The sequence below is a fragment of the Osmerus eperlanus genome, chromosome 7 (assembly GCF_963692335.1).
Source record: "Osmerus eperlanus chromosome 7, fOsmEpe2.1, whole genome shotgun sequence".
Classification (NCBI taxonomy): domain Eukaryota; kingdom Metazoa; phylum Chordata; class Actinopteri; order Osmeriformes; family Osmeridae; genus Osmerus; species Osmerus eperlanus.
In genome coordinates, this window is record NC_085024.1 from 17,110,954 (window position 1) to 17,131,218 (window position 20,265).

Below are 20,265 nucleotides of genomic sequence, written 5' to 3' on the forward strand. Positions count from 1 at the left end.
TGTTGTATTTGGTAGACAAGTACAAGTTAAATTAGATTGCTGATTTTGTGTTTGTGTTGCCACTTCATTCCTTCCATGACAGGTCTCTGAATTGAATAATGGCTTCCAATATGATCAAATGTGTAATAGATGTAAAAATATGTTTTTATATGGATTTCTTACTGTACATCATAAATGTTTTTTGTTGTTGTTTTTTTAAAGTAAAGTTGCCGTTTATATACACATAGTAATGTAATGACAATACAAATTATGATAACTATCTATGGGAAGGCTACCATTAAACATGCATAACATTTAACAACTTTATGAGAAACATGTGACAATTGCAAGTGACAGTATCATACATGTACTGTAAGCTAACGTATATAAGATGCCTACCAATTCAATGTACTTCATATACCATTAAGTACAAATGTAGTTAAATGTGGGACACAGAAACATGTACCTTGTAGGATGAGTGTTTGTATGATTATATCTTCATTCATGGATACTTCACCAGAAAGGGTCACTTTCAAACTCCCCTAATTGGAAGGAGGAACAAAGAATAAAAGGAGCACTGTTTAATGTATGAATTGTATCATAGTTTTATGCAGTGCTTTTTTAAAAGGGTTGATGATTCCGAATAATCATGGAAGCCTTTAAACCATGCAACTCTGATTGTTGTATCCCAGCTAATGAAATGCAGGTCAAGTGTGGGATAAAGAGCTTCAGTCAATGGTTTGTACAGTAGCAACACAACCAAGGGCACTGATCGCTCTGAACACGGGGTACATAATTATCCATGAATATTAAAAAGCTCAAAGTTTTTCTTCAAACGTTAAGTTCTAGCCTCTGGTCAATTTCCTACTCTTCATTTAGCTTTTGAATATTTTTATACATTCTTGCAAACCCTGGATTTAGTAGTTAGCAAAGGGTTAGCAAACCCTGGTTCCCTTGGGCAAAGGGATGATGTTCATTTGATAGTTCAATGATATTCTTTCTAAACACAGTCCACAAGGAGTTGGGCTATTTGAATGCTAGCACAAAAGCCCATGTAGAGGTCTCTTTATCCTCTTAACTTCTATTCTCTCCCAAGTGGGATATAACAACCTTGCACGATGCAAAGCAGGTTGTTTCAAGATTTTGGTCAAACTAATTGCTCCACACAATGTGATAATGTTGGTTTCTGCCATAGGCTTACGTAAACATAGCTGGTTTGAGTGTCTCCTCCTCTAGATCTCTGAACTGCCGTTGTTCTCCATATTGAGTAGGGTTGCTACCCGTCCCGGTTTTCCAGGAATTGTTTTCTTTGCTAAACTTTTTTTTTTTTAATTGTATTTCCCAATTTGAATTCCATAGTTTACAAAACGTCATTTGTAATTTTGTTCTACTGCTATTCTATTTTCTTCCAGGCGATGTTCAAACATCTAGTTATGTGTCCATAAAACACAGCGAAGAGAGAGCTCAGACATTCTACAAAAGGAAGTTTGTCTAGTTCGGTTGTGGTTTGTCTAAGTTGTCTTTCTTATGCCATTCTCTGAGCAGTGAGGCAGTGTTGAGGGCTCCACCTGGGACAAGGCACCGTGAGCTCTCAAGGGATAAACCAGTAGCTTTCAAGCAAGTCTCAACCTCTTCACTGAGTGTGTAGAACTTAGATCCTCATTCTAGAGCATGAAATAACTTGCCTGCCTCATCTAGTCATTGTGGCCCTACAAATTGACCCTACAGAAATAAAGGTAAGCTCCTCTGGAAGCAGTCAACAACTATGAATTGATTGCAGGTCTGTCTTTTCCGTTTACGTCACTGTCGCTCATGTGTAGCCTCGCACAGCATGATGAGCTGGCTAAAGGGGCACTGTTTGTAGACCAAGCTGACCTGCTTGATCCTTAAAGTGACCAGTGGCATGCAAGTGGCTACTCAGCCTGTCCAAGCTGCTGTGGATGTAAGTGGATTGGTCACTAACACCACACACTCAATACAGCTCAGGGTGTTTGCATGCATGTCATTTCTGCACATGATGTTTGTGATGTGTTGAGGAGTGGTAGAAAGAACGCAATGAGATGACTCTATCCAACGTGCCATCAATCACTTGGCAAATGTCATGCTCCTCAGTTTTGGGTGGCACAATAGAAACCCCCAATTACAAATTGGGGAGAGGCTATAAGAGGCTGAGAGCAGGATAGGACAGGGTGGCAATGGGCTGATGCATTGTGTGGTGACAGACTCTCCAATCTGCTTTAACTGATCTGTTATAATATTGCTGAGAATATTACAATTGGCCTGGGGAGGAGACTGAGCGATAGCATGTTGGGTGCAGAGGGGATCGGGAGGTTGTTTGTTGTGTCCCACTGTTCAGTTTCCTTGTATCAGGTTAAGGTGGTGTAATTAGCCATGGAATTAGATTAATTTAGCTTAATTTGGGCATTATCTGGGCACGTGTTAGATCTTTTTGTTTTGTTAGTTTTGCACAGCTAACACATGCCCTAACACAATGCAGGCTGTTTCAAGATTTTGGTCAAACTAATTGCTCCACACAATGTGATAATGTTGGTTTATGCCATAGGCTTACGTAAACATAGCTGGTTTGAGTGTCTCCTCCTCCACATGCCCAAAACTAAACTCACGCTTTCTTTGCTGCTTTTGGTCAAATCATGTTGTGGGGGTTTCCATTTACACAAATGCCTAAGAGGATTTGCCTGGGTATGCTCCAGATAGTTTACCCCTTCCTAGTTTTGGACTGAATACCACAGACATCCGATTTATAAAGACTATTAAATAAACCCAGTCAGATTTTTGGCTAACCGATGCTCGGACATCCCCAGGATTACAGTCTACCATGTGTGTGGCCTGTCAACAGGACTGATTGATCTTGTATGTTGATGTATGGGGGAAACAAAGCAGCCATGTGGGGTCTGCTTTGAGGTTCCTGTGGACATGCTGATACACTGATTGATGCCAGTTTCTGCTCTCTAGATCAGTAGCTGAGAGGAAAGATGAGTCTAGTGACATGCTGCCATATGAAGCTTTTGAGGGGTAGGATGATTACAGGAAATGCTGACCGGTGTTCCCGCCAGACCTGGGTTTATCACTATTCTGCATTTGGTCCTTGGTTGACCTACATGGGTGAAGACAAGGTGGCCTCACCCATATGCCACTAAGCTCAGGGCCACACTTGTACATCGTCACCAGGCTACAAGAACAGGGGATGGTATAAATGAAAGCTGTTCAAAATCCTGGTAGTCCAATGCTTCAGAATTACCATGTCAGTGCACAACTTGGTCACTGATTACACTAGACTGGATGGCTGTGTAAATGCACTAGTATTAAACCTCAGGGTTTAGCATGGGGGGGGGATTTGATGTGGACTTTTGAGCAGAAAATTATCTTCTCTAAGATCGTTAACATCCTGTTTGTCTCTGTTGGATGGTACAAAGGCTTGATTGGGGTTATCTTTTACAGTATTGATTGTAATTGATTGGTGCCTGTGGATGTAGGCTAATTCTACATGCTGGTTTAACAGTTGAAATTTGTATTACTTTGGCTAGATTTTCTGAATGATCCATAAACAATTGTTCTAGAACTCTGCAACTGAACTACATACATGGGTGTAGCTCAGTGGTGGCATATTTGCAGATCATATATTTATTAGTATTCATAATCAAACATAGAACAAGCCTTTTAAAACCCATTCTAGTCTTTTTCCATGTAACTGTAAGTCTGTCTGTGTTCTTGTCATCAGGGCCATGGGGCAGGTGCATGGGCAGTGACTGTGGTCCAGGAGGCAGCCAAAGCAGGGCTGTGTGGTGTGCCCATGTTGATGGCTGGACTACCCTCCACACCAACTGTGATCAGGCCCAGCGGCCATCCAATCAACAGAACTGCTTCCGTGTCTGTGACTGGCACAAGGACCTCTATGACTGGCAGCTTGGCGCCTGGAACGTATGCGTGCCAGTGTCAGCCAGGACCTTTGGAGGCCTGCGGCCAAAAGTGTGCGCTGGGGGCGAAGAGGGCACCCAGACTCGGGAGGTGGGTTGTATACTCAAGTCAGATGGAGCGCCCGCAGAGGATATCATCTGTGAGTACTTTGAACCCAAGCCTCGTTTGGAGCAGGCCTGCCTCATTCCCTGCCCCCAGGACTGTGTTGTGTCCCAGTACTCCCCCTGGACTTCCTGCTCCAAAACATGTGGGACAGGCCTGCAGAATCGGGTCAGGAGTGTCCTGGTGCCCCCACTGTTTGAGGGAGCCGCCTGCCCCAACCTGACCGAGTTCCAGACCTGTAGAACAGCAACTTGCAAGGGGCCCGAGGGGATGTACAGCATGAAGATTGGGTCCTGGAGCCCCTGTTTCGTGCCTGAGAGCCGGCCGGTGCGCCAGGCAAAGCGCAGGAAGGGAAAGGGATCCGGGACCAGGGAGAGACCAGTGTTTAAAGACCCTGAGACCAGAGAGCTCATCCAGAAGAAGAGAACAAGGAACCGGCTGAACCGACAGGAAAGCCCATTTTGGGACATCCAGGTGGGCTACCAGACCCGCCAAGTCACTTGCACACACAGGAACGGAAGCACCATAGGACTGAGGTAAGTGGCTGTGTTTTTCTAGTCATACCAGTGGATGCGTGGGTGTACTTCTAGGTACAAGCTGCACGTCACAAGCTATTACACTAATGTGTAAACTTAGTACAAGGAAGTTTGTGCTTTCCAAATGTAAGTAGATGTTAACATTGATCTTATTTGGCAACACAACCTTCAACTGCCCCTTTCCAACATCCCTTTATCTGTTACACACTTCCTACAATTTTGTAAAAACCTATCACGCTAACACAATGTCTTCGTATAAAGTGAAAATCTTTCTTCCCCCTATCAGGGAATGGCTGGTGGGAAAATATTGTTAATCGCCCTGTCTTTGTCATTGCTTTCCTGTCAAAGCAGTGGAGCAGTCCTATCTGATGTGCATTCTCATCTCTACATTGACACCTACACTCACCTTGTGTGATAAGATTACTTCTTTTGCTAAATGTGTGTTTATGTAAATTACTCCCAATTTTGTAATTGGTTGAGAATTTCTATTGTTCTGCACAATTCATTTCATTGTGTAACAGAATCCAAATCAAAGAATGTAAATGTACAGAACCAGGCTTTTGTACCTCAGTGTTTTTTGAGAACCTTTGGCTTGATTTATGTATTTGCTTTCATCTTAAGTGTCAATGGTTTCAGGTGTCACTAACATTTTTCTCTTCTGAAAACCTACATACTGTAGTCCCTGATCTCTGAAAGAAGTCTGTCACAGTCAGGAGTAAATCTTTTCTTCATATTATGGATTTGTCACTTGCAGGGCTCAGATTTGATCAATTATGTACTAAATATATTCGTTAATGCTGTGCTGGTGCCAACTTCTGCATTGGCTGGGATCAAATATTTCAAAGGAATCACAAAAACAACTATCTTGCCCTGGGAGCATAAATATTAATCTTTGACTTGTTTATTTCTGGTTCTGAAATATTCATAGTTGTTTTTGCCACTTCAGAAAAGTGGAACAAACTTCTCACTGAAGCCGTAACCCAGTGATTTCTTCCAAGTTGAACATCTTGCTCAATTAATTTCCTATTTTCTTTGATGTAAATGAGTCATTAGGGCATCCTTAAGTTTCATCCCATTTTGCCTCTCAACCTGTTTGGAAATCACCATGCACTGTTCTCATTTCAACGCACTTACTGTAGTTGCTGTTTTTAGTATGTATGTAAAAGCTTACATCATGGACTCTGAAGACTCAGTATTTCACTCCTAACACTTATTTTTTACATAATTGGCTTACATGTTTAGTGCAACATTTGTATTTATTGGCATCACTTTTTGACTGGGAGTATAAGCATTCCCTAAGCTCATTCTTTGATATTTGGAAGGCACTGAAAACCACCCTTAAATGTTTAGTTTGGTCCATGAACTAGTCGATGGTCTGTTTTGTTTATTTCACATAAAAAATATTTCTTACAAATAGCTCATAGCTTGTGGTCTGAAAGGGTAGCACAACTTGGTATAACTGGTGAGGACTCAAAGCATGCTTGAAACATTAGAACTATGATTTAAAGTGAAGATGTGTTTATGTTCCCTTCTTCTGTCAGCATAACAGGACAAAAAATTACTTATTTCCAGACCTTAAACCCCACAACAATTATTAGGCATAGACACTACGAAACTGAAGTGCTCAATTGACTGAGATGCAGCAATAATGAGTCAATGAACAGGTCTTTTATACATTTTATACCTCTGTATAAGAGCATTCTTGTTTTTCAATCATCGTGATCTCTCACACCAGGTGTTTTTTGGGCAAGACAGCAGAGCTCTAGTTATGTCCAGTGTCACTTCAGCACCAGATCAAAGAATATAGAACTGCTGTATTATGTTGAGACACAGGGGTATAAAGACAACTGTTCTTGTTAGGCAGATGTAGAGACGCTGGATGTGAAATGTTGTGGCGGCATTTAAATGAGAAGTTTCTAAATGAGGCAGAGCTGTAATTAGCATTAATAGCTTGTCAGCTGCATCGCCTCAGGGAAAAATAGAGGCATTGCAGAGTGAAGAACAGAAAACGGTCGAATTTAGTTCGAATTCCTAATCATTTGAAAGGGCCTAAAGAGGCATCATTAGCGCTTAATGACAGATGAATGATTAAAACACATCAGCTTTTGGTGATGCATTTGAAGTAACATTTTTTCCATGCTTTATCCCACATATCAAAAGCATATCAAGGGTCATTTTTTCTGTTACTCATGGTTGTGGGATGTTATAGAAAACCTTTTGGAGGAAAGACATTTGGATTGCAGTACCTTAGGATGTAGATACAGTCATGTATACAGTACTGTCTAACACTGGTCTGTTCCTGTCTTTCTCTTTCCTCTTTCTGCTCTAGTCACTGTATACCAAGGGACCTGCCTCTGACAGTCCAGTCATGCCTGCTCTCCAGAGACTGTGAGCTGAGTGAATGGTCAAACTGGGGCACCTGCACCAAGGCCTGCATGGATCCCAAGTCCCTCAGGGACCAGCGCTCCCGCAGCAGACAAGTTGTCCAGTTCCCTGTGGGAGAGGGCCAGGACTGCCCCTCTCTAGAGGAGACTGAGGCCTGTGAGCCTGAGGGGGATAGAGTTCCCCCATGCGCCATGTGAGTGCAACTGGATAACAAGGGGAGTGCGCGCTGTAGGGCTGCATGCATCATAATACTGTGCAGCTCACTGATGAGCTGTGTAATGTGATGTCTTAGCTAATTGCGTGAAGGTATCTGAGATTAACATAGTGTTTCTCTCCTTAGCAACAGTATTTTTTACATTCTTCACAACACCACAGTAACCTTACACCGCTTTCCTGTGAAGGGGAAACAGTTAGTGGGATATAATCAATGTGTTTAGGAAACCCTGAGTACATTCTTGCTGCAGATTTTCCATTATTCACATCAGTGAAATCTCAAAAAACATGAATAATTTATCAGTTGTTTTGAAAACAATGAGAATAACTTTAAAGGTAGTTGTTTCTACATGAAACCACAGTATGTTGTCAGGCTTAGTGATTGTCATAAAACAAACACTAAGCTTGTCAGGGATGCATTTTTGTAGCATGTCGCTGTCAGTTTGTGCTTAATATACAGTAGGCCTATCAGATTGTAAATAGGTTTTGACTGAACAGCGCACCCACACACCTATGTTTCTGTCCAACCGTCGTCGATCACAGCTACACCTGGAGGACCACTGAGTGGAGCGATTGCCGAGTGGACTTGTTGCTAAGCCAACAGGACCGTCGGCGTGGCAACATGACGGGTCTGTGCGGGGGTGGTCTCCAAACCAGGGAGGTTTACTGTGTTCAGGCTAACGCTGAGCTGCTTACCTACCTCAACAACCTCAAAGAGAAAGAAGGTAATGTCAACTCAAAGGTTCAATTGTCAAAGTAATGTTTTGGGCGTGTAAAAGTGTTCAAGACTCGTGACCTGAGCAGTCTCACACCACTGAGAGGGTGAGGGCATCTCGTAAGAGAATACTTACCCCTGAAGAACAACCCTTCCACTTACATGTAGATTTAGGGTGAATTGATTATGTAAGCGAGCAAACTTTACTTTAGTATTTTGTTATATCAATATAAAAACATTGTGATGCTCCTAATGTCAAACTCCTTTTCACAATACATGTCCCACATTGGTACATGCACCAATCAGTCCAATGCTTAAAAAGTAGTTTTTCATTGAATATTACAGTATATAGAAGTGATAGCATAGAGTAACTCTCAGTTTGGCTAAATCTAGAATATTCACACTCACATTCTTTACATCATATTCATCCTCCCTTGTCAATGTACTCATGTTTATTTGTCCCAGTGTGAGCACATTATCTTCTTTGAGTCTTGTTCCTCACATGTATTCTAAGTACTGTCTATTTCAAATCCCTATCCTTACATGACCTCTGAATACTGTTACAAGACTAAGTTCAGGTCTGTTCATAATCATCTTTGAGGCCATGTCCTACTGTTCTAGTGGAACGTTTTTGGCCTTTGCGGCTTGAAAACAAGGTGACACATTGACACTGACTGATCAGACTGACTTTAAGTCGAAACAGTCATCTAATTAATAGTTAATGATATTAGCAACGATTCAGCAAGCAGCAGTGTTAGTGATGGCATGACTAAAGCAATAGCATTTTGTTTACATTATAGTCTGTGTGGACTAGTAAACTATAGAATAGGTGTCCATAATGCTCCATCTCCTTGTTTTGTGCAAGCACACCCAGCTACAGGATGTAGACATTTGAGAATCCATTGCTGGTCTTTATGGTTTCAATAGTAATATTCTGAGTAATATTGCAGTGTAATTCCTATTTAGAAGGCATATTGCACATAGAACCATAGCAAGTCCTGACACATAGAGGACATCAAACGTACATTGCATCAGTATGCAGTTAAAGATGAATGTGCCAAAGCTATATCCACTGTATGTGTTTGTCAATGTATTTTAGTGTGCTTGGGTGTTTGTGTGTGTATGAATGTTTGTGTTTATGAGTTTGAATGTGTGCCGGGCTTGTTTCTGTTTGTACGTCTGCTAGTTAAGAGAGAGTCTTTTCTTATCTGACTGGTGCAGGATTTCTCTCCTTCGTCTGAAGGTAATCTTCCAGCAACTTACAGAGAGGCAGACAGTGGCTAAGCGAGGCCTGCCGCAACCACCACACTCATGCATAAACATGACCAAGTGCTGAGGAGAAGTTCCCTCAGGCCCATCTCAAGGATCAGCCAGGCCTCCCAGGATCGCTAAGCTTAACCATAATGGAAAAAAACAGGCCTGATCTTAGATCAGTTTCTTCAGGCATCTTTTTCCTACACTTCTATCGCTACCGAGTATGGAAATAGGATAGACTATACTTGGAGAGCAGTGTCTCACTCCCACCCATAATATATTCCACCCAGCTGGTAGATGTTGCATGTGTGTGTGTGCTTGTGTACTCTCCGATGCTGTATGTTTAGTGGCCCTCCGCCCATCCATGTGTGTGGTTTGTCTGTGTTAGTGTTGCTAATAGTAGCATCTCCCTCTTCACAGAGGGTCAGGCCCAAAGTCAGCAGATGCCTAGTGTACCCCCTCTCCTCTCTGTCAGCTTTGAGATCACAGGTAGGTGCTTTAGTCAAGCTGATTAACCAAGTCAAAACCTCCCCTGCTTTCCCATTTATAGACTGATTGTATATTTGGGCACTGTTTCCTCCCCTCTCCTCTCCTCCCCTTTCTTCCCCTCCCCTCTCTCTCCTCCACTCCCCCATCCTGTCCTTTCCTCTGTTCTCCCTCTCCTCTCCGTTGCTTTTCAGCCAGGTTTCATACTAGGTTTAAGTTAGGGCTTTAAGAGACGTATCAAATTACTTCCATGTCTAAGTTTAGAGTCAAAACATTATGGAAAGTATATGCAATCTGTTTTCAATTTCCTTTCCTACTCGAGAACACAAAAAGGCACTTACCAAATAAGGGAATGTTGTCCTTGTTTTAAGTGCATTGCCTAACAGATTAAGCATTGTGGAAGAATGGAAGAATAGTGTTTTTCTTTAAATGTCGTTGCTTGTTTCTTTAGCAATCTCTATTTAAAATGAAGTGATGTAGATTTAACTCATCTAATGAAACATGGATTATCATTTGCTTACAAAAAAAAAAGATTGTCTGGTTTTTGATTTTTTTCTATCGATTCTAGCCTTTTGCTGAAGTGCAGTCATGTATAATTATTCAAATTGGCAGCCCTTTAAGCTCATCATTATTTTTTAGAGCAGTCAAAATGAGTTCTGCTTATCTATCTCTATGAATGTGCCTGTCTGTATGTATGTATGTGTGTGTGTGTGTGTGTGTGTGTGTGTGTGTGTGTGTGTGTGCGTGTGTGTGTGTGTGTGTGTGTGTGTGTGTGTGTGTGTGTGTGTGTGTGTGTGTGTGTGTGTGTGCGTGTGTGTGCGTGTGTGTGCGTGTGTGTGTGTGTGTGTGTGTGTGTGTGTGTGTGTGATAAACTGTGGCTCAGGGGTGTCAATTAGATAGTAAGCCCTTCATAGGGGGTTTAGACCATATGCTAGGTGAACAAGACCCTTTCTTATCAACAAGCACAACCTGTTCTCTGGATGCTAAGATGCTGTGAGATATCCTAGCTTTGAAGTGACAAACCCAGAGAGATCCACACAAACACAACTTTGAAAGACTCACTCACATTTATGCCAGTGCATTTGCAAAACATCCAGTAAATAGTTTCTCACAGTTGGCTTCACTTACCCTCCTGCAGGGGAAGAAATACATCACTCCTATGTTCCACTGCTAAATTCTGGATGGGAATTCAGATAACCAAAAACATGCATCATCAATACCAATCCCTGAATCTGAAATTTGACAGTACAACCAGGGAACGTAAGCCAAAAAGTGATCCAGCATCAAATATGTATGAGTAGAGAAAATGAGACAGTGGAGCTTTCTCTAACACCTTCAAAGATGCAGGTATCTTGTGTCTCCAGTGAATTAGGCTAGGCCTAGCTTCATTGTGTTTCATGCGTTAGATGAAACTATTTGAATGGGATAATCAGGGCTAATATATCATTCTGACATGCTAATGGTGGGTAATAAACAAAACAAGGAAACATCAAGAAAGCTTCACAGAAATATGGCAGCACTTAACAGGGTGTGTTCTTATACGATTTTATGGTCTCTCCTTGGAGATTTATGTGCTGCGGTATAAAGTATATACAATCTAAACAGCTGTGATCATGGTTGGGTATTCTAAACATTTTATTTTTATGGATTTTTCTGTTGTTTCGTCAGGCAAAGTTTTATGATAAATAAAAGATAAAATCAAAACTGAATGGATGTTGTTTTGGATGGAATAATTCATAATAAAAAAAAAAGTTCATGACTCTAAATGAACAAAAGCTACACTGAACTAAAATGGTTTCTGAACCACAAATCTCCCTTCCTGTAGAATCCCCTCCGGTGGACAGCAAATTGTGTGAGGGTCGTGTCCCCAACACATCCCAACTGTGTATCACCCCCTGTCCAATTGAGTGTGAGGTGTCTCCGTGGGGAGCTTGGGGACCCTGCACCTTTGAGAACTGTGACGACCAAGCCGGGAAAAAAGGTATTTTTTCGGATTATGATGGCATTCAAAGTGACTAATCAAATTAGAAGGACAACAAAATTACAAACTCATAACAACATATTTGTACAAAATCTGATATCCAATTAAATTGCTTTTGAGAAAAAGATTAATGAGGAGATGAGGATTCATGATTAAAATCGGTCATAATACTTCATAGGTTATAAAATCAGGACACGACAGATTGCCAACAAACCAACGGACGGGCCAGGAGCCTGCCCACACCTGTTGGAGGCGGTGCCATGTGATGACCCCAGCTGCCATGACTGGCAACTGGTTAGCCTGGAGCCGTGTATTCCTGACAATGAGAAGGAGTGTGGCCCAGGATTGCAGACACCTCAGGTCCAATGCGTCAACAGCAACGGTGAGAAGAAAACTGCGAATCTTTGAGTAGAACACTTAAAAAATATAGATTTCTTCGTCCTAAATTATATTGATTGGTCTTTTCAATCATATTTTAGATAGCTTATTATAATGATCGTTTATTGGTTTATTGAATGAACAGTGTTGGGGTTGTCACTCAAAAAAGGTATATATTATGCATCACTCATAACAGTAATATAATAACTTTTCTAATATTCTCAGATGAAAGTAACTTGCTATGCTCCAATTGCATTTTTGCCTTGCCCCTCAAAATGTCTGTCTTCTTACTCAATTCAAACAATGTCAAAATGTGTAAATGACTGTTACAGCATAGTGTTTCTTACTAATCTAGAGTCATTTTCAGTATCCTACAGATATCATGGAGACCATTGTTTCCTTACCTCGCTTTCCTTTTCTTGACTTGCAATTGACCTACTTCCATGTGTAATGACAAAGCTTGGTTCTCAGTTATATAAAAAAATCCTATACTGCTCAAGGTGATCTCTTTCTCTTTAGCAACCCTCTAACTCCTTTCTAAAAGGGAGGGGCTGAGGATGACTAGATTGCTTGTTAGCTTCCCTCACTACCATTCATTTAGGTGGTTCCCTCTAGACACTGTCCCCCTCAATCCTACTCTCCCTCCCTCTGCCCCCTCTCTCCTGCCTCAGTGCTACCCACTGTAGCAAGCTCATCATGGCCACATCTTACCCTTTACAACACCCCCCACTCGAATGCACACATGCACACACACACACACACACACACACACACACACACACACACACACACACACACATGCACACATGTTTTCCCTCTCTCCTCTGGCAATTAAACCTCACTCACACTAAATCAAATCAATTATCTGCGGCCCAGGGTCTTGGGTACGCCCTCATCCTTTGCTGCACATTTTGCTGCACATTTTGTTTCACAGCAACGTTTATGACAATACAACATACTACAGTGGTGTAGCAAAGAGCTTACTATAGCTTCATCGACATTGAGTAAACAGATTGAGTGAAGTATTTCTGGTTCTTTGTGAGGAACAGAGAATATCTATGTTCTTTCCTGTCTCTGTTGACATAAATGGATTGATCCCACACTCTTTCAGCTGACAAAAATTGATTTGTGTTGCTATGATTTTGAGCTAAACTATGCCCTACAGATTTTTCACTTCAATGTTCGCACCACAAGGTTCAATCAGAGTCCCTCGGAATTTCAGAAAATGCCACAGAACTCACATGGATTAACTTGAGACAAGTCAATATAAATGTCATTAAAACTTCACTGTCAGTAGCTCCCAGACATCACAAATGAGCTATATGTACTTGTTGGAATTCCTGGTTTTCTGTTCAGACAGGGAAGGTTTGGTTCTCTAGCAAAGCAAACGGAACCATCAAGAAAATGAACTGGACAGAATATTTCCTAGAAACCCAATCGACTGCTTATCTTGAGTGCTAAAATTTTCTTTTTCTTTCCACAGTGTGCTTTCAAATTATACAACCTCACACTGTTCTCATTCCCAGGTGAGCTGGTGGAGAGTGATCAATGTGGAGGAATTCCAGCCCCAGAGCCAATCCCCTGTGAAGTGCCATGTTCCAGGGACTGTGTCCTCAGTGACTGGACTCCTTGGTCAACCTGCTCCCAGACCTGCTCCAGTAAGACCATCGAGGGAAAACAGATGAGGACACGTTCGATACTGGCCTACAATGCTGGGGAAGGTGACTAGCACACTGCTCTGCACTGTTGATCTGTTTCACTTGCCTTTTTGTTTGTTTCTTTCTAGAATGTACAGGTTATACGTTTTCTGTGTGTCTGCACATTCGCTTTGTTCCAATGGGTGTGTGTCTGTCTTAGTCTGTCATGCTGTGTAATGTTGAAACATGCTGTTTTCTTCCTCACAGTAACTGCGATGGTAGTGGCATGGATCACAGTGATGGAGGGTAAAAGTCGTAATCAACTTGATTGCTTGTAGCGTAGTTTAACCTTTAGTGTATAGACTACACAAAAATTGGTAAACTACAGTAATTGTTCATTTACTGCCAATTAGTTCATTGATAGTTATTAGAAAACATTTTCAGAGAATAGTGTTAGTGTCAGTATTTCCATAATATATGCTATGTGGAAAGATATATCTATATTTATATTTGTTGTTGGAGTTGTCATGGTAATAATACGTGTTTGTATTGATGTGGATTGTTTTTGTTAACATATTCTATATGCTCTCCAAAGGTCTGTCAAGGGTACCAAAGTTTCCAGAGCTTTTTGGTAAATTAGTTTGTTTTGGTAAATGTGGTTCATTTTGAACTGGTGGTAGGCTAGTTGTGGTTGTTTTGGTAGTTAGTTGTTTAGACAAACAGTGTCAAGTCTTTGTTTGTTTAAAGTCCAATTTCAGATGTAAAGTGAAACAGCCTCTGTGAAACTTCTTCACATTAGAAAATGGATTGTTTCTAGACAAACTCATGATTATAAAATAATTATTTTCTTTCCCAAAATTATTTTTGGCATGGAAATATTCTGCTTGTTGGAGCCCCTTTAGACTGCTGAATGTTATAATGTAACATTCAAGGCTAAGTGTAGCAAGTGCTTGCTCCGAAACCCAATACATTATGGATGCCTTTCAGAGCAAATTTGTGAATAAGTCAGCAAAGTGCTGAAATTCATACAGAAAACATTAATAAAACCATATTCTATGAACTGTCCTTTCAGAAGCTATAAAGCCATGATCTTGTCACTTATTCAGCTGTGATGGTAGCTGTGATGACAGTTATAAATAGATAATATCTCCTGTAAAAAAAATTTTTTTTTAGGTCGGTCAGAGCATCATTTGAAGCCAATTTGTCAAGGCTGTTAATGCTATGGCGGAACCAGCAACTCGACCTAGTCAGCCAAGTTTAATTGTAGCAGTCAGCATAAAGGGAGTGTTACTTGTTTGCCATCAGGGTTACATTTGTCTGAGTAGACAGTCTAGTCTGACCTGCCTGGAAACACGTGTTCATTACGAGGCTAGCTTGCTTTCATCTCAGGGAAATACAGGTGAAGAGTACTAACAAGTCACTCCACATGGTCTTCATCACTTCTGAAAGCTCTGTGTCTGCAGCCAAGGGCTCTGAATTTCCCTCCAACTTGATGTTTCAGTTAAGGGCTAAATGGTGGCAGAGAGAGACGGAGCAAGAAAGAAATAGTGAGATGTGGGGCGGGGGTTGGGATCAAGATTGTCTTTTTTTGTTGCACAACTGAAGTAGAGTAAAAATAGTCCAATTCGATTCAAACATTTGACTAGCAGTTGGAGGAGATGAGCCTGGGAAAGCCTACTAAAGTGTCTCATAGGTTGGCTGGTAATATTGTTTAACTACATACTGTACATAAAGTACTTGTCATGTCAGGGCACTATATACATGTCATGCACAGTACAACAATCAGAATTGTTAGACATTCTCCAAGAGAGTCCTTCCAATGGCTCCAATCTTGTCTTCCCAGGTGGCTCTTTGTGTCCCAACAGCAGTGCTCTCCAGGACATGCGTAACTGTAATGAACATGCGTGCACCGTATACCACTGGCAGACTGGTGTCTGGGGGCCCTGCACTGAAGACCCCTCAGCCTTGGCCCTTAACACCACCACCGTTACAAACCTCAAGGTCGTTGCCAACCCCGCTGACCAGGTTTCCTGCTCCATGGGAATGCAGACCCGCAAGGTCATCTGTGTCCGGGTGAACGTGGGACAGGTGCCACCGAAAAAGTAAGACCAATGATCAAGGGTTTGTGTGTTGCATGTAAAGTGTGCATGGATGCATGTTTGCCTGTTTGAGGAGGTTGGCACAGGAAGAGATTTTTAGAGAGTACTCCACTAGCATTGAGTTCATAATACCTATCTTTAATTTACAGGCAACGACAGACAAATAAATAAATATTCTGTCAGCTTAGTCTTTCTGGGCTTGTGCAATTTCCTACTGATGATAATGACAGTAATTAAGTGGATTTGATACTTAAAGGCAATTAAACAACCACCATACAAGAGGCGACCTGTGCATGTTGATAGCACGGTTGAACGCATGCTGTAATGTACTCTCAAGATGCATCACTGATTTTTCATTTAGCACTGAATCTGGTTCCAACCAGGCCATGTTTTTTTTCTACTTCACTGACGATATGGAGAGTGAATGTCTGGTGATTTGCCCATGTTAAGTGGAGTTGCTATCTCTATGTTAATGTTCCAGTCTATGTCAGATCCTGAAGAAAAACACAAGGCAAATGTGCCTCACATGATGTGCTCTCCAAGGTGCTGAAAGGATTTCCCTTTGACTCTGGAACTTTCTTAAGGCCTTCAAAGGCAGATGCACGAACAGCATGTTTTATCCCTTTAAGGCGATTACAGCATAGCCTTCTCTTCATGTGATGGATCCTTACAATCCATGGTTGCCTTGTAATGTATTTTAAGGATTCTCTGTGTTATGGTGTTGTGTTAGGATTACTGTTGTTTTTTACATTAAGGTTACATTAACTACCAACTAAAGCTAGACAAACACCTATAGTAAAAACATGGTACATACGAATTCTATATAATTAAATAGTATTCAGTGTTAGAGGTATAGGTTATTACAAAAGTGTAGGAAGGCACAGTATGGGGGAGGGGTGTAAGGAGAAGTGGATGTTGTAAAGGGGCAGTTAAAGATTGAGTTACCAGAACTAGATCAATGTCCACATCCATTTACCTCTAGAAAGCCCAACCCCCCATGCCAAACCTCCCTCATGTAATAACTTACCACTAAACTGTCATGAAGTCTAACTGCATAACAGTTTCTTTGTAACTAGCTGTTGTGTCTAGCAAGGTTGTCCAACACCTACACATTCTAATGAGTTAAGACCTCGCTAATAGAAAGGAAGGAAGGATTGACCTGATTTCCGGTTGTTATCTATGCTGTATTTGACTAGTTTCCCAGTACCCGACATACAGATGTGTCTGTCGTCTCCTCAGGGAGCGTTGAGCTATCTTCACACACCCCAAGGCAGTGAATCAAATACTGCATCCCATGAGCACACGCACACATAATATATAAAGAAGTCTAAAATAGACAAATATGTTATTCCCTCTTAGGCTACTATCCTTTTATGCAGATATTTGCTGAGGTGTGAAAATCAAAATGACACTCTATTGACATCTTGAATGGTGAATGGCGTCTGTGTTTTTTGTAATCACATCGAAGCAGGGAAGGATGGGAAGGAATGGGAATTAATAATGATGTTTCTGTAAGACATCTGCGGCATTAAGCGGAGACAATTGTTTTTATCAATCTGCTCAATCATATGTAACAAGCACCAGGCAAAGCACAATTATGTCATGAACAGCGCTCTTACAAAACTAGCAACAAACAGGTATTTTTCTGGCACAATTTCTCTGCTCTTGTGTAACGTCTTAAGATTTGACTGACAGCCAGGGAACAAACCACTATAAGGATGGAATAGTCACCACACAAAAAGAAGGGGGCAGTTTGTTGCATAGAATCTTGGCTGCCTACAATTATTATTCTGACAGCTTCTTTTTCCTTTTGTTGTGTTGGCGCCTTCACATTTCTTTTAGACAAAATGACAATATGGATGTGACAGTTTGAAATACGTTCTAAATGGTGATGTAGGCCTACACAGACTTGCCAGATTAAGGCAATAAAATCAAGAGTGTACTTTAATTCCTGGACACTGATTTTGTGGAAATGAATGAACTTCCGAAACAGAAAGAATTATGTACTTTGTGGAAATTACAGTGACATTAAATAAGGACTTTTGTCAAAATTCATTAGGCCTTTTGGTATCTGAAGCTGTGTAGTTGACAGTTCAATTCCTTGACTTGGTACAGTTTGTTCTTGTCAGTCATGTGCTTATTTCTCTCTGAGCAGACTGACTTGGTAGATAGCAGAACAAATACATTTGCTTAGCTGCTCATCTTTATAGCTTACTGGCCATGCAGCAACATTAGCTGGAATAAAAAGATTACAACTTGAAAAAGTTGTAATGCTTTTATTGCCTATTTAACTAGTGGCTGAGAATGAGACTTACTTGGCAGTAAATGTGGCCCAGTGATACGTTTTAGTGATTTAATTTAAATAATGACTAGTCATTACAGCATACACATTTAAATTAAATTAAAAGGGGACTCCTGAGTGGGAAGGATTTGTTAATTTCTTGATTACTGTTAGTTTAGAATCGGTTTTGTGCGGTTTTAAGAGCGTTAAAAAACTTTGATCCAATCTATATATTATACATCAGTCTTTGGTATCCTTGTAGCTTACCTATTATTAACAACTATTTGCTGTAGGGGTGTAGAAAGACACCAGGGGATTTATTTCACTTGAGAGGGATTAAACTCTGGCTATTGATATTTTAAAAAGAATCTGATATTTCAAAACATCTGAACTGTTATTACAGTTTGCTTGTAAGATGCTCTATTGATGCATCCAACAACACCATGCTAATGAGTTGGAAGCCCCAGGAAACCACAACCATTTTCACAAGTGTTGAACCTGACCCAGATGATCTGTGGTGTATCAGCAGCAATGGGATGAGGAAACTGAGCTGCAACATCTTGTTAATCCCGAGAGCTGCATATCTGAAAAATCAGATTACTCTAAGCATTTTTACCATTTATTTTGATCCACTAGCATTAAAAGTGACCCTTTTGGCTGGATTAAACATAACCCTTGTCTTACAAAATATGAAGCCTCAATTCAACCCAGACTCCTAAGCGATCAAACTGATTACCTCGCAGTGACATATAGTTGTCTCTGGCTAATCTGGCTAAGAATGTCTGACATAGGTTGGACACAGACGTGTAGCTTAATAGATAGGAAAATTGCATCTAATTTTATATGTTTATTTGACTGCTTTGCAGGTGTCCTGAGGGTCCTCGTCCAGGCACAATGCGGCCCTGTCGACTAGCCTGTAAAAAGGATTGCATTTTGACCCCTCTCAGTGACTGGACACCATGCCCACCAGCTTGTGATGCAGGTACATTAAAAACAAGCCCTCCTCTGAATCTTGAGAACTATGCATTCTATTCTATTTACATTTTATGCTTTCAACAACATTTCTGCATCTCATCTACACGTTTAATAAAAAAATACAAAAATAACTTTTCAAGTGAGTAATTTAATTGTGCTTGAAAAGTCCCCTTGAAATCTGACATCTGAAGTCCCAACTATCACTCACATCTCACTAAATATAATCAACTTGACAAACTGGCATGTATGACGACCTTTAAGTGACCTCTTTTAGAAACCAGTGTGCCCATGGGCTGCAAGTGTCACCCAGGACGCCATGTTTTTGTTTCATGCAGTGAAAGAAAAACAGCCCTCGGATTAGGTCACCTCTGTCAGACAGGCATGAAACATTGTTAATTATGAAATGTATTTAATTGATTTATGAAATGAAATCATTATATTGTGAATAACTGTTCATTTAACACTGGAGCCAAAATATTTCCCTTCTCTATAACACTCCCAACAGTGGTTCAGTTGGTTTAGATAAGACCGGTAATATTTAGACCCTGTGTTTATACATGGTGACTTCCCACCCATACAGATTAAAACTAGGGGTCAGAGATGTAGCCGGAGAAATGTCACCACAATAATTTGATCAAGTATTTGTCCAAGACAAAGTAAATCACTTTCTAGATTGAGGTCTGGCAGTGTCATGGGCTATGATGTATTGCACTTCCGTTTCACAGCAAGAAAGGACAGCAGGATGGGAAACATTCAGTAATTTATTCAGTAGAGTTTGTCCAGTGTTAGCGGCGGCATGCATGTGTGTGCCACGGTTGTGATTTCTTCTTTTTCCTGATTATGGAAAATAAATTACGTTCATGTAACTTCACAAGACTCAAACTTGGAACTTCAGTCACCCATTGTCCATTTCACAATAAAACGAAATCAACTCTGACATGTCTGTCAACTTGTTAGCATGAAATATCTTAGCATAATCTAATAGTGACTGTGTCTGCGATGGCTGTACCTGTTCTTGGCAGCTGGTAACATTGTGAAGAGGAAACAATATCGGTACCGGCTCATCATCCAGCTACCAGCCAATGGAGGCCAAGACTGTCCAGAGGTTCTGAAGGAGGACAAGGACTGTCCGGCTCCAAAAGTCTGTCCTGGTTTTAGGTACAGTTACTGCATGTACTGTGGTTGTTTTTGTTAGTTTCTTTTGCAGAATCATCACACCCTACTGTATTAGTAACATACTGTACTTTTAGTACAATGTTTATGCTGTAAAGTTGAGGATGACAATGATGAGGATTATCCCTACAAACA

At 40.9% G+C, this 20,265-nt stretch overlaps 1 protein-coding gene across 1 annotated transcript in view; it reads left to right on the forward strand.

The window, feature by feature from the left end:
* The window catches only part of thsd7ab (thrombospondin, type I, domain containing 7Ab), a 52,142-nt gene that overhangs the window by 15,991 nt on the left and 15,886 nt on the right, over positions 1–20,265 (forward strand). The window contains exons 2-11 of the mRNA XM_062466204.1: positions 3,719–4,553; positions 6,883–7,131; positions 7,695–7,876; positions 9,541–9,609; positions 11,432–11,587; positions 11,766–11,969; positions 13,492–13,686; positions 15,446–15,704; positions 18,849–18,964; positions 19,980–20,115. Coding sequence (XP_062322188.1) covers positions 3,719–4,553; positions 6,883–7,131; positions 7,695–7,876; positions 9,541–9,609; positions 11,432–11,587; positions 11,766–11,969; positions 13,492–13,686; positions 15,446–15,704; positions 18,849–18,964; positions 19,980–20,115 — 2,401 coding nt within the window. The remainder of the gene's footprint in view (positions 1–3,718; positions 4,554–6,882; positions 7,132–7,694; positions 7,877–9,540; positions 9,610–11,431; positions 11,588–11,765; positions 11,970–13,491; positions 13,687–15,445; positions 15,705–18,848; positions 18,965–19,979; positions 20,116–20,265) is intronic.